This window comes from Rhopalosiphum padi, chromosome 2 (genome assembly GCF_020882245.1).
Source record: "Rhopalosiphum padi isolate XX-2018 chromosome 2, ASM2088224v1, whole genome shotgun sequence".
In the NCBI taxonomy this organism is placed as follows: Eukaryota; Metazoa; Arthropoda; class Insecta; order Hemiptera; family Aphididae; genus Rhopalosiphum; species Rhopalosiphum padi.
In genome coordinates this window covers 84,558,330-84,572,954 of record NC_083598.1, presented here as the reverse complement: position 1 = coordinate 84,572,954, position 14,625 = coordinate 84,558,330, and the positions used below count along the sequence as shown (strand labels likewise).

Below are 14,625 nucleotides of genomic sequence, written 5' to 3'. Positions count from 1 at the left end.
TCATAATTATAATGTTTTTTAATTCATTATCTAATATCAAATGACGTATGCAATATCTTATTAATTACAGAAATAGTTATTACTGCAACTATTACAATAAAAATGATTTTAATGTATTTTATTTTATAAAATGAAATGAAATAAATCTATTCACGTTAAATTTAAAAATGTTCACCATTCGCTTGAAAATTAAAATAATTAAAATATCTACCTAGGGACAACATCGAAAAAATTGATAATTTTGGATAGATATCAAATAATAAAAAATAAATGTTATTAATTATTATATACAGTTTGTGCGTTTGGTTTTTAAAATAAGTACCTGTTTTTATTTCCAATGTTGTCGCACTAACTCATTTAAAAATTACTTTTAATTATAGTATAATAATAAATTCTTATAGTATTTGAAATGCTTATACGACTTGAAAATGTTTATGGTTTTCTGAGTACACATATAATTTTATTAACTTTTAATATCAAGTTATATTTTCACCTTAGTACCCGAAAACTTGTGCATTTTCAATTTTTTAACATACCTTCCTTCGAACATAAAAGTTATAACATTTTCGTTTATTTTTTTTTTTTATATATATGATTTTTTAATCGGATATTTCATTTTGTGTATTAAAATATAATGTATAATAAACACTGTAAAAACCTTACGTAAAAATGATTGATTTAATGAAGACAGATCCTCTGTACTCTTGAGTCTTGTTATACAACTAATGTGTACCTAATACCTATAGATCAAAAGTTCTCAATCTTTTTAGGACCACGGCTCAAATTTTTCCCTAAAAATCTATCGCGTCCAACATGATTTCACTTTTAAAGGATTTATAAGTAGTTAGTTTTAAAAATTAAAATTGGTTTGTTATTTTTATTACTCATTAGTCATTACTTAATACCATAAAGTCTATAGATGTATAATTTTAATAATTATTCAAATGTATTTTTAACAATGAAGCATATATGTGAAGTGTGCGGTTGTTTTTTCTACTGTGGCTGATAACAGTACTTTATAAAATTTATGTGTTTATGTTTTCTCGATCATACTCGAGGTTTGAGTATGTTCATACCCTAGTCGCACAAGCATATACATTTTTATCATTTTTTTTTCGAAACTGTTTTGTATTTGGAGATATATCCAAACATAGATCTTAGAAAAAAAAAACAAAAAAAACTTAAAAACTCAGGAAGTTACCAAAGGTGGAACAGCGTAAATCTCACCGTGCAATAAACGGCCGGTCATTAGTATATTAGTATAGAAACCATCCACCATCTTCTTTTACGTTTTTCTTTTTTGGCTTTTTTTTTTAACGAGTACGCACAGCTCAAAGCAATATAACTTGCAACAGCAACGACCTTCTTCTGTTCTAACTAACTTATTTAATTTAATTCATTGAGAGGACTTTATAAACTTATTAACTGGTCAACTATACACCCCGTGTGGGAGAATATGCAATTACCATGACAAGTATACCAGTGCTGGGCATTGAAAATACTTGTAATTGTACACCAGTCGTGTAGGAGCAAAGACCAATGTTGGTCATATATCACCAGTGACAAATATTGGCCAAGTACACCAGTCGTGTGGGACCGCCTTATTAATATACTACTGTAATATTAAAATTAAAATAAATGACTTTAATATATCATAAGATATATGTAGGTATTTAGAGATAACCTATCACTGATAAGGCTGATATTCTGACAGACAGTCATCGTTCAGAATCGTTATTCGTATAAAAAAATATATCACTAAATTTAAGTTTAACACACCTATAACAATACCCACTCGACACCTAATGTACAGCACAACGTTATCCACTCGGCTACATTTTTTTGTTTGTTTTCCGAACTATTTAGATAAATCCTTAGAAATTTTAATTTTAAGCCCTTGAATGTACAAACTAGATACAATTTGATCAAAGTTAAAGACCGTATTTATAACTACTTATCGTGTATACAGAGAAAAATAACTCATTTCACGAAAATTTTACGACAAAACCATTGTAAGACACAGTACATTTTCACTCTGCTAACTGCTAGGGGATCTAAAAGGTTCATTATTCAAAAATATTTTACCGTTATGTCATGGTAAACTATTGGAATTTTGACATTATCAAGCATCGAGTATTTTAATATTTAAGTTGAACATTTTAAAAAATTACTTACTATAAAATAGATTAAGAACGTTTGTAATTTAGAAAAAAATTCCAAATGTTTAAACATAAAAACAATTTATTAGTTATTACTTATTAGTAATCTAATATTAAATTTCAAAAGCTTTTACTGAGAAATACAATTTTTATCAACATAAATAATATGTTATTTTAAATTGTTGTCTTGATATTTACTAATATTATTCAGATTGACCACTGAACAGTGTCCACATTTTTAATGAATTTAAATATTGTATATTTGTGTATATTATTCAACTTACAGTCACTTTGATAAATTTAAAATTATGAATTTATGTTATGCTAAATACAATTTCATCACCAAAAATAAATAATAAATGTAAATATATTCCATTCAATGACAGTTCCATTGTTGATTGTTGCATATTTTTTGTATTTTAGGATTGTAAGTTGTAACTATATCAAGATCCGTAGTATATATTGGTCAAGAATGAAAATATTTTATTTGTTAGATATAAGAGAAATATATGTTTTTTATGGTTTTAAATTACGTTAAAAATGCAATCAAAATTACCACATGATTAACTGAACAAATTATAATAATATCATTGTACGTAAAAAATAAAAACCAATTGCTTCATTTTAAGAAGTCGTTATTACCAATTATTGTTAACTACATAAGAATATTATATGATTAAATATTTTACAACATAAACGAGATGACAATGCAACCGTTAACTAATTTTTAACATTAATGTTGTTAATATTTTAACATTATATAATATCAAATGATTTGGGATTAGTTTATATATTAAAATACAAATTATTTTTAAAATATTTAAAGTAAAAAATATATTTTAGATGCAGTTAGTTAAAGTATAAAAACCAAAAAAATAATAAATTTTCAGATCTCGTGTCATTTTTTGTACATTGTACACATACAATAAAAAAAAATTATTATTATTTTTAGCATAAATATAAAGTATCAAGCTTATCAGTCATTGAGCCGAAATATTATTTTTTATAAACTAAGTAAGTTATAAAACATACAAATAATAAAATATCTTTGAAAAAAAGTTTTATAAATATTCAAATAATTTAAAAAAAAACGTTTTTAGACACGATAAAAAAGAACATAATGTCTAAATAATATACTTATGATTATTATAATAATGTGTGTTATTCTGTATTCACTACATTATGTACATGTTTAAGTTTACACAGACATACACACAAATTTTATGACTAGCATTTAGGATAATAGTCGGCGCAAGATATTGTTCACAGGTTAAAAGTCTAATCACAAAGAAAAAATTGTTATACAAGAGTATAAAATAATCTCAAAAAAATATAAAAAGAAAACAAACACAAAAATAAATAAACAATAATAAATTTTTTTTTTAAATCTAATTTTATGGCCTAGGGAGAAGGTGAATGAGGCCAAGCTATTTTTGCATCGATTCGTTTATACGCAAACAGACAATGACTGCCACAGGCTGTTGTTGAACTTTTAATATCTTGTGGGCAATCGGTTTCAGATAACAAAAATTCTATAAACAAAACATTATTAAATATTAACAAGGTGGCCAACAAAATAACAAATCAAATAGTCTTGATTCTCAATTATTGTTACCTTGGCCATCAATTAATTTGAACAGAGAATAATCTTGTGGATTGGTTATGCGTAGTTTATGAGCAATGATTTTACAAACGTCACGTGTCGTCATGTGCGGTCTAACAGGTAACGTCTTGGTCAACAGTGATCCATTGGTTTCATCGGGTACAACCACTTTAAGAACAGATTTGAGTTCATTCAGTGGATCATAACTCAACTAAAAAAAAAAAAAAAAAAAAACACAAATGAGTTTATATTTATTTGTAAAAAAAAAACAAACAATTTTGGTGTTACATACTGTGTTGTCGGAGCCTAATGTCTTCACGCCATTGATAGTATTTGATTCCATGGATGACTTGTAACTTTTCAATACGTGCACAGCTCCGCACAGTGCAGTCAGATAGTAACCTCCCTCACCAGGTATCAATGATGGATGCAACAATCCCCACATGTACTCTGCTTCCAATTCGGCTGTAAGGACGTTGCATTGAACAAGCACCCATACAAGCAGTGGTAGGAAGTCATCGGCGCCTAGACATGCATCTGCATTCCGGTTTTGCATTTTAACCTGAACAATTAAATTTGATTAGATTAAAATTATATGTATACATATGTTTATAAATTATCTTACAGCATTAAATATTAAAGCAATGGCTGAAAGCAGATGTTCCAGTTTTTCCAATGGTAAGAACGCATCTTGGAGACGTTTGAAACATTCTGATATTTTCTTTAAATCATTCTCATTGGGTGGTATCAAATTTTCCTATTATGACAACAAAATTATTAACACATTAGCTAGTTTATTTTAATACATTATACATAATAAAAAATAAAAAATAAAAACTTATAATTCTTATTTTTTTTTTTCAATCAATTTATGTTGTTAAGATCGTGTTATTATACAATAATAATTTAAGAGCACCTATTTATAATTTATTAAAATATTTAAAGTATTGATATAATTCAATAAAATACATTTAAATTTTTTTTAAATTAATGAAAATAATAAAGTGACAATCCAAAATGCTAAAATATTTCTTCTAGTTGTATCAAAACAAATTGTTTTTCATTGATTTTTAATTATTATTAGATGATATTAGTAAACCGACATAATAAAAAAAATTATATTAATTGTGTATTCAATTTCCCAATCATGCTCGATAAAAATTAAAAATGACGCACAACAATTCGCTTTGTATTTTAATGATCTGATTAAAATAATTAACCATTTATTCGAATATAAACTTACTCGAACAGCAAAGTCTTGAATACTTTTAGACTTGGCGTAGTGTATGTTTTCGACCATGGACGGGATCGAGCCGTTATTGACGTACTCGTCGACCAGAAGGCTGTATACGTGTTCTCGTAGTTCCCTGAGAACCAATCTGTTCATCACACCTTCCAGGATCACGTCAAGGTTCAGGAATTCCGTAGGCTTCAACTGCGGACGGCGGAAGGTAAACAAACGAGAAACAGAGTAATTAAAAAATAATCGACGATATAATAACAATAATAAACAGAAAGTTTAGTCCGGCGTTAAATAGTGTTTAGATAAAATCGTAGGATATAGGTATGAGTGCGATTTCAAGGACGATTCGGACATGATATGTGTTCAGGAATATAGTAGTCTAATGCGGGTAAATAAGAGGCACAGCCCAAGTGAGAGCCATTATAAAATACCATAGGTACATTAATATATACGAGTATAGTACCTGGCTTCGCTCCCTTTCCACCACTTTTTGGAATTCCTTTTCGCCGTGTTTCAGGAGATAGTTCTTCATGCCCGACATGAACTGCCGCACATTCCTCATCACCACCGACGGGTTGGTCTCCTTAGATTCGACGGTGCAGCACACGAAATTGTCGATGGACCGAGCAAACACGGTGGTCTTGTCCGCGGCCAGCTGTAGAGCGTACTCGCGGGTTGAAGAACCGGTACCGGTTTGGGCCATCAAGCGGCTTCGTGCCAATGCTTGGATCCGTGGGACTGCTACAGAATAACGTAAACACCACAGTTAATACTATACGGCATAGTTTGCTCGTCTCTTCTGGACGATCATATGGTCAAATAGTTGTATTACAGTACAAAAATCAAACGGAATGCAAATTCGTAATTCGAAGTAGATGTAAGAAATGAGAATTAAAATAAAGGTAAGAAATATCAATCAGTGTAATGTAAGTCTAACGGAGACGGTGCAATCCATTTGCGCCCAATTCAAAACAATAGGAATAATCGTGAAACGTTGAGATTGATTGAGTTGAAATATAAAATCTAAAATATTATTTTAGGATTTCTCATGGTAATCGAAATTATTGTGAATTCCCATTCAATAAATATAATATTATATTATTATGATTCTCGAATAGATTATGAACTGTGTAGGTATGCAATTTGTGTATAATTGCATCAGCATAATAATTATGAACACGATCGTAGATACCTACTCCTAAGTAATAATAGAATTTAATACAACTACTTGTATTTTAAGTAAAACCAACCTTGATTAGTTTTTGTTATTTAAAATATTACATGAGTAGAAATCTGGTTCTTACAGATTTAAATATTAGTTGGCGTTGTGTTCTTTAAAAAAAATTACAACTGTATAATGCATATAATATGTCAAAAACTAATAATTTAAAGACGAAGTTAACCAAAGTTATGGATATAACTTAGTATAATTGAAGTTTATAAACATTATTTTATATTGGAATTTAGACATATTATTTATTTGTACAAATAAAATGCACTACTAATTTATAAATGCATTTGAATAAAATATAATACCTAGATAATAAATAATAACGTGTAATACGATGAACAGTCATATAGAATGATTTTCTAAACGTAAGACCAATATTCTTTTGGAAATAATAAACTTTTTTCTATTTTTTCTTAAACGATAACTGATGGCAACGTTGTTTACTATGGGACTATAAATTGGGATGCAAGTAATGTCTCTTTTTTTTTAGGCATAAATGTCCATAGTAAATGATGACCCTATATTATAGTGACGCAGAGGGATACAACCCACGTAGGTACCTATCGCACAATAGCATAATACTTATTATAAATCTAGGCAAAGAAAATATATGTTGTATTCAAGTATTTTTATGACAATAAATAATATAAATTTAGATTGATTTTTATCGAATTAAAATTTTACCACCGATTAAAAATGTATTTCATTTTTAAAACCGATGACACTACGGTAGAGAGATGGAACAAGCACATAAATCTTTTTTTTTTGTAAAGTGACAATATAGAAAAACATGTGGGTTATCTCTGTTGAAGGTTTACCCAACAACGGGACCTTGTGAAAGTAAAAAAAAATTATTAAATACATAATACACTGCTGCAGGTATTATTAAATTCTGCTACAAATATTACAATATTACAAATCACCCACGTATAACCTTGTTTCATAAAAACTTTTTTTTATATAATCGTTATAAATAGGTATACGTTGAAAAAAAATTGTCTTCACTTTTACGAGCTGTTATTTTGGAGACATATAGCGCACTCAACGAGACTGGAAATCGTTTGAATATTTAATTATTATTAATTGTACACTGCAGACAAATACGGTCGGCTGTCGGCAGTATAAACTCGTTTTATCGGGATTTTAATGACTCTCGGATGTAATCATTATATTGTAAGATCACGAACGATTAATATACGCTACGTCTACTTGGTGTAACTGAAACCCGTCTGCAATACGAACATCGCTTTTGAAATCTATATTTATTTGTTTTATTTTTCTGGCTAGGTAGTCAAAACACGACAGAGTAAGTAAAATTGAAGATTTGTGTAGACTATTAAAAATATCTCATATAAAAAATGTATTATATTACATCGATTTGTTGTGGAATAATTCGCAAAATAAATAAATATTAAGCTTACAGACAAAGTGTAAAATACATTGGAATAAACTTAATTTATACATTATAAATTATAATCGAGAATGCATTGATTTTTTTTACTAATAAATGTGAACGCAAATTTTATGCAATAATCTCTAACCAAAATCATTAAATACAATTTATTTAATTAATTTAAAACATTTAACGTTTTAGATTTTTATTTATTTAAAAAAATAATAATATATATATAAGTATACATCTACATAAACATAATAAATTAATAAGTTACAAATATATAAAGTATCTATGGAAGGTACAGTTACGGAATATCTATTACTTATTATTACCTATGTGAAATTGTGAAATACAGTCACAGTTACATATAATTAATATACATATTTTATATAGGTATATATTATATCTGTGAATACAACTCATGATATTTTAAAAAAAAATACCAAATCTTTGTAATTGTAAAGTCGCAAAAAGACGAATTTCAATCTATATTTATTTAAATTTTTTAATCCATTTTCAATAGTTTATAAAATAAACTGGGTATTATATTTTGGCATTATATAACAGTGTTTTATTAAAATTGTATTTAACCCCTTTTCATGAATAAGGTCATGATTATATTTATTTATTATTTTATTTTTTTTAGTTAACATAATCATGTATTCTTTTTGAAAAGAACTCTCTTTTAAAATGCGAATACATTTGATTTTTGAATTCAGTGATGAATGAATGTAAATATGAATTTAAATATTATATTAATTTATTAAATAAATGTTTCAGACTTCTGCCTACAGGCTATATAACACGTTTAGATACACCTAGTATACATTATATCACTATCTTACCTACGAATATAACAGTTAGTCGAAATTAATGGAAATTATGACGTAGTGAGAATTACATTACTTCTATACTAGTGATAGATACACTCGTTTGTATAAAAAATATTTGACATGTTCATCGTTGGAAAAATAACCCAACAAAACGTATTATTATTTTGAATATTGTGGGTAAAAAGATCTATAGTTATGTTTTGTCGTGTGTTCGAAAAGCAATGGGCGATTTTATCAAGCAATGGAGCGTAATGGCCTAAAAATATATGTACCAAATGTATATTATCATTCGACCAGTAACCTCGTTACTATTACAATATATTTGATGTACCATAATAATACGACCATAATATGTAACATATACGTATTTATTTATATACTAGATGATTCATTCCTTATTAGCCGTGCTCGTGGTAAATTAATGCAGTTATCGGTCAGATCTCGGGTGTAATGTGTAGCCGTTTTAGTTATATACCGAAACACAAACAGGTCACGAATGGTGATGAGTGATGACCGATGAGAGAAGCTGTCAACTGTGCACGTGCGTTATGTTCGAAAGCCTATATTATGTTATGTTGCACTAAGAGCGCAATACCTACACGTAGTGAATAAAAAGTGTAGAGAACCGTGTAAATTAGGTATACTTATTATGGAGTGTATAGACATTGTTCATACATCTCACCAGTCACCATTAAAGTTAACTACTGGAATACAGTTCTGAAACTACCATTTTATATTCTTTTAAATGACCAAACCCAATTTATAAAGATATTTATTAAAAATCTTAAATTAAATTCTTAAATTTCGATACAAATACTTTTTCAATATTACAACATTTAGTCCTAAGTATAAAATGTGGTACTAAATGATAACTTTTATTATTTTTTATTTGTCAAACATAAATAATTTTAGTCTATAGACCTGACTAAAAAGAGTGAGATCTGAATAAAATATATTATTCTAAGTAATGTAATTTTAAGCTATTGTTAATACCAATAAAATGTTCAACCATCTTACCTAAAAGTGGATCTAAGCGTTCAGAGAAACTTTTGTTACGATTAACTGGCTTTAAGTGTGATTGATTTTGTTCTTTATTGGCTACAGGTAACAAATGTTCCCACCTTGAACTATCCCATGGCTCAGAAAATTCAGTCTATATTGTGAAAATCAAACATTATTAAATAACAAATATAAATATTAAGAAATTAGCATTTAATTTACTTTAGAATCGTCATCGCTATTCTGAGATAAAAGTGACAAATTGCTGAAGCCACTTAAGTTCAATGTATTGTTGTTCACACTATCGTTAGATTGGTGATCAGGTTGTTCAGTATTACCGTTGTTTCGAGACATTGAACTGGGTTCTTTGATGTACAAACTTAAATGTGGCAACCTAAGAATGTTTATTACAATAATCATTTAATATCAAAAATAAAATATTTTTGGACAATGTCAATAAAAGTCTGACAGTAGATTTAATTTAATTTACCTGTTCAAAATAATCTCTTGTATTGTAGGTCCTTTGCGTCCAGGAGATTCTCTTAAACAATCATTGGGTTGTCCAGTAGTTATTTGGTCTGAGTTATCTAATGAGTTGGCATTTTCATTTTCATTGCCAATAAACTCCCAACTAGAATCTACTGCCCATGAACCATCTTGACCACGCTTAGGTGGACCAATACGTGGAGTTTCTACGGGCTTACCAGTTTTTAAAGGTTCTCTTCTGGAGTTTTTCAACAATGGTATATTATCCACAGACGACGAGAACGCTTGGTTGGTAGAGTAATTACCATTAGGAGATAGCAGTTCTTCTTTAGAATCAATACGAGATAATTGGCTACAGCCGACTAATGCTGGCCATTGATGAAGAAAACTCGGCTCTGAATGGCGGTTACGGAAATTATTTGCTGAAGGTTTAGACTTGCGACGTAGGAAAGCTGCCTAAACATTTAAATTTAGTTAGTAATATGGTAATTTTAATTTTTAATATAAATTATCTATATAGTTTACTTGTCTTATGGCATCAGCAGGTTCGGCATAGAAAGGGCTGTTTTGTTTAGCTTCAGCCGTATCATCTTCAGGGACAGGTGATTTTGTCTCTGGTGACCCAGGTGACAATAAACTGGTTGTACTATCCGTGATAGATGGGAGATCGTTAATTTGATTTTGTGGTAAAACAAGACCTAGTGTATTTTTAGGAATGGTTGGAATACTGGTGGTTTGTTCCAAAATATCAGGTGGCATCTCTGGAGGAACTTCTGGAGCATTTTTCTTATAAGTACCACTATTGCTTTGAGATGGAGTCTTAAATGTAGATAAAGACGAATCAGGACCCCAAACATCTTCATAGTCACTAACTTTATCCGCAAAAGTACTTCTATGATAGATATTAGGTGTTTCTAGTATATCACTTTCTCTGTAGTGTCTAGATTGTTTTATTCTATTTCTTTTAGTACGGCGGCCAGAACGTAACCCACCTCCTGTGTCTGAGATTGGGGATGTAATTTCAGAACCTAGTGGACTTTTGATAGCTGGCATAATTTCACTGTCATCTGTTGATTTTGACAACGGTCCACAAGACACTTGAATTAGTGGCGAGGGAGTTGTTTCTTTGTGAAGACTAAATGTCACAGTAGTAGTTACAGTGAAATTTTGTTGCCCCGCAACAGGCTTGGCCCAACGAGGAGGAGGTGGTGGTGGTGTCTTAGCCGTATGAGTAGAGCTTACAACATCCGAAGTTACTATTTGACTATTAGAAGATTTAAGACTTAATGTATTGGGAGGCGTGGGTCTTGTTCGGCCACTCACTAGACTTGTTGGTGGTGATAAGTTATCGGAAGAAGACGGTGTACCTAAAAATATAAACAACATTAATAAACAATCATTGTTAGGGTTATAATATATTAATATGTAATAATGTCTATAATGACTAATTTTTACCTTCTTTCGAAGAACTTTTGAACGTTGTTAGAATCCCATTAGCTTGTTGTATACTTTCCACAGGACTAGTTGATAATTCTTCTATAGACAGGTGATTGTCTGTAAAAGCAGATTCTTGATTATTATTGCCTATGAATAAAAAAATAATATATATTATTGTATGTTGTACATTTAATAAGTAAAAAAAAAATATATATATATAAATATATTATATATAGTAAATAGATATTCAGGTTAATTCTTATATTATTATTGGTATATATAATTTTATCGGTAAATGTATGTGTTTATGAATTTATTTTTTTTAATAATAAATTGAAGTCATTATAAAAAATGAATGAAAAAATTGTATAATTGTTTAAAAATATATAACAATAAATACTTTTTTTTTTCGAAAATATATCTAAAATACATAGATCTATAAATCATTATCATAATATAAATGAATAAATCTCACCACTACTAAAACTACTAAGGCTACTCGATTGGCTGTGGGCAGCACTACTGGGAATAGATGTGTTTAATGTCCTCTTTGTAGATTCATCATTTGGTGATATATCCAATGTTGGAGAACTTCTTGAACTAGCCATAGGATATCTCCAAAATTCTGTACAAAAAATAAAAATTAAGTATTACATTTAATTAATAATAATAAATTAAAACGAGTGAATAACTAGGAAATGAAAAATTACCAACCTTGACCAAGTAATGCTAAAGAAGAAAGTTGCTGTCGATTTTTGGCTTCTTGTATAGCTTTTGGTAACATAAGCTGTACAGGAAGTTCATCGCTGAAATATTTAAATACGATATTAACACATTATTCATATTTTTTGTATATATGGTTTTTTTTTTTTTTTTTTAACTCAACAGTTTTATAAACAAAAATCTTACCAGCACTGTGCGTAATGAGCAATTAACATGGGAATACTGTCAAACTTGTTGTCTGAACTCTCCAGAGCTAATCGGTTGTCGGTAGTAGCTTGTATAAGATAATGTTCGATATACGGACCTTTGCCGCTTGGCAAACGAACGGATATGGCCATAGTGCCAGTCTGACTCGACTGTCTCACCACGAAATTCTGAAACAATAAACATACAATTGCTTTTATTCTTAACTGCCGTAAAATACCATAACGTCAACAGCTGACAATAATTCTGCAATAATAGTATGCAGACATTTCATTACTCACCCCGTCGTCTTTGCCTTGCAACAAGTGAAAAGCACCGGCCCGTTGAATTCCGGGCAGAAACCATATCGGATGACTACGTATAAGACGTTCGAGTAATCCAATATCACAACTAGCCGCATCCCCCGAGCCAGATCTTACGGATCCACTACTGGTTTCATAATCGTCTTCATCCTGTAAACATAGGTACATTTCGGTATTATTAACAATACAATTAAAGTGGTAGAAAAATAAAACTGGTTATAATTAATATGGACCGCGGTGCTCATAAAACGTGTAAGGATTTCATTAAAAGAAAAAAAATAATAATAATGAGGTAAGTAGGGGGGAAAATATATTTTTGTTAAACTATACACGTACCCGAGTAATGCAAATAAAGGGGAATTCCCGTGGCTACTATAAAGGCTGTCTCATTCATTAATTCCTATTGTTTATTTTTTTGTTTTTGTTTTTTAATTTTTTCTTTACTCTGTCTTAAGATTTATTAATAAGGTCTATCGAGTGCCACCGACTTTGGAAATTAGTTACAACTCAATAAAATGCAAAATAAGATTTTTTTACAATTCAAATAATATAAGTAGATTAAACATTGTATACCGATGTAATATTGATGAATGCCGATGACCACATGCGTACTACTCAATGTTCAGAAGAAAATTTAACATTTCACTTAAAAAACGAAACTTAATACACTTACACAGAGTAAAGTTGGCGCCAAGTTCATTTAGGCTCTCCTCCGTTTAGTTAAGGTCGGCAGAGGTCTAATAATAGAAAATCGAGTCAATACATAGCTGAGAACTAAAACGTGTGACATCACCATCCAATTACTTTTGATTTTATTTTTAATTTTACGCGTACGCGGTATATCCGGTTAGTTTGTAAGGCCAAACAGATTTTGAAGAATAAAATTTTGCATAGGACAATCTCTTGACGTATAAATATTTACAACGTTGTAAAAAACGAATACGCTCGAAAAATACAAACGGAAATTTCTAAGATAAAATCTGTTCATTAAATATTCTTTGTGTGTTTTCATTGTTCAATATCGATTATGCATTTTAACCGTCAATACAATTTTGAAATTCGAGATGAATAAATGTTGAACGCATTGAATCATTTACAGTAAATTTCAATCTAAATTATAAAATTTAAGTAAAATATTATGTATTAATAAAAGTAGTTGAAACGGATTAAATTAATGAATGGTTAATATACGTAACCTAACCTTTATAATAAAACATCGTAAAAAAATGTAAGCAATTTAATTTAGATAACTTATTATTATTTCTGAATTATACTATCTGTAAATATTTTTTTAACAATGTAGACAGTAGGCTTATGTGAAAGAGCCCACCTGTGTCAACTTCAAGAGTTTTGAAAACTTAAAAAAATAATTAAATCTATCCGAATAGCATTATAAATACATATACATTTTAATTAATTTTTGTGTACAATATGTAATGGAATTTACAAATTAATATCATTCTAACTTGTTCTAGAAGTTTGACTGCATTTTTTTTAAAATTTTTTTAATATTATATTATTACATATATTTTACTTTTAGATAAAAAGTTAAGTAAATTAACAGTTGTTGGTTTATCCTATATAAATTCATACCAGTAATATAATATTCATATACCTATTGTTGAATATTTACTTATACATGTTCAGAAAATATTGTATCACAGCTTATGAAATTAACATGAGTACAAACTGGTTGCTATTAAAAATAAAAATAAACAATTTGTAAAAAATAATAATAAAACAATACCACGTTATTTTACTTTTTTTTTTAATAATTCAACCCTGTTAAAACAATATAATTATAACATACTGTTTACAATTAAAATAAATTATAGAAACGATTATAAGCCAATATATATGACTAGAAAAAAAAGCTTCAATATTAATATTAAGTACGAATGCTTTATACGACCACAACTCGTTTTTACACAACACGCCTACACTCTCTGCACACAATATTGTAGTTTTTGCAATGTATAGGTAAAATTATTTAAATGGTCAGTTGTACC

General features: G+C 28.9%; 1 protein-coding gene across 7 annotated transcripts in view; it reads right to left on the bottom strand.

Annotated features, from left to right (window-relative positions):
• Positions 1–2,411: 2,411 nt before the first annotated feature.
• Positions 2,412–14,625, bottom strand: part of LOC132919441 (protein sprint) — an 85,897-nt gene continuing 73,683 nt past the window's right edge. For 6 of the 7 annotated variants that reach the window (XM_060981048.1, XM_060981053.1, XM_060981051.1 and 3 more), the window contains 15 exons: positions 12,596–12,766; positions 12,297–12,484; positions 12,102–12,193; positions 11,863–12,012; positions 11,406–11,534; positions 10,476–11,317; positions 9,955–10,406; positions 9,687–9,858; positions 9,483–9,618; positions 5,469–5,746; positions 5,006–5,197; positions 4,388–4,519; positions 4,055–4,324; positions 3,775–3,973; positions 2,412–3,691 (listed from right to left, as the gene is read on the bottom strand). In XM_060981048.1, the coding sequence (XP_060837031.1) occupies positions 3,561–3,691; positions 3,775–3,973; positions 4,055–4,324; positions 4,388–4,519; positions 5,006–5,197; positions 5,469–5,746; positions 9,483–9,618; positions 9,687–9,858; positions 9,955–10,406; positions 10,476–11,317; positions 11,406–11,534; positions 11,863–12,012; positions 12,102–12,193; positions 12,297–12,484; positions 12,596–12,766 (3,534 nt within the window). In that variant the 3' untranslated portion in view covers positions 2,412–3,560. The remainder of the gene's footprint in view (positions 3,692–3,774; positions 3,974–4,054; positions 4,325–4,387; positions 4,520–5,005; positions 5,198–5,468; positions 5,747–9,482; positions 9,619–9,686; positions 9,859–9,954; positions 10,407–10,475; positions 11,318–11,405; positions 11,535–11,862; positions 12,013–12,101; positions 12,194–12,296; positions 12,485–12,595; positions 12,767–14,625) is intronic. The other variant, XM_060981049.1, reaches the window with a different exon arrangement.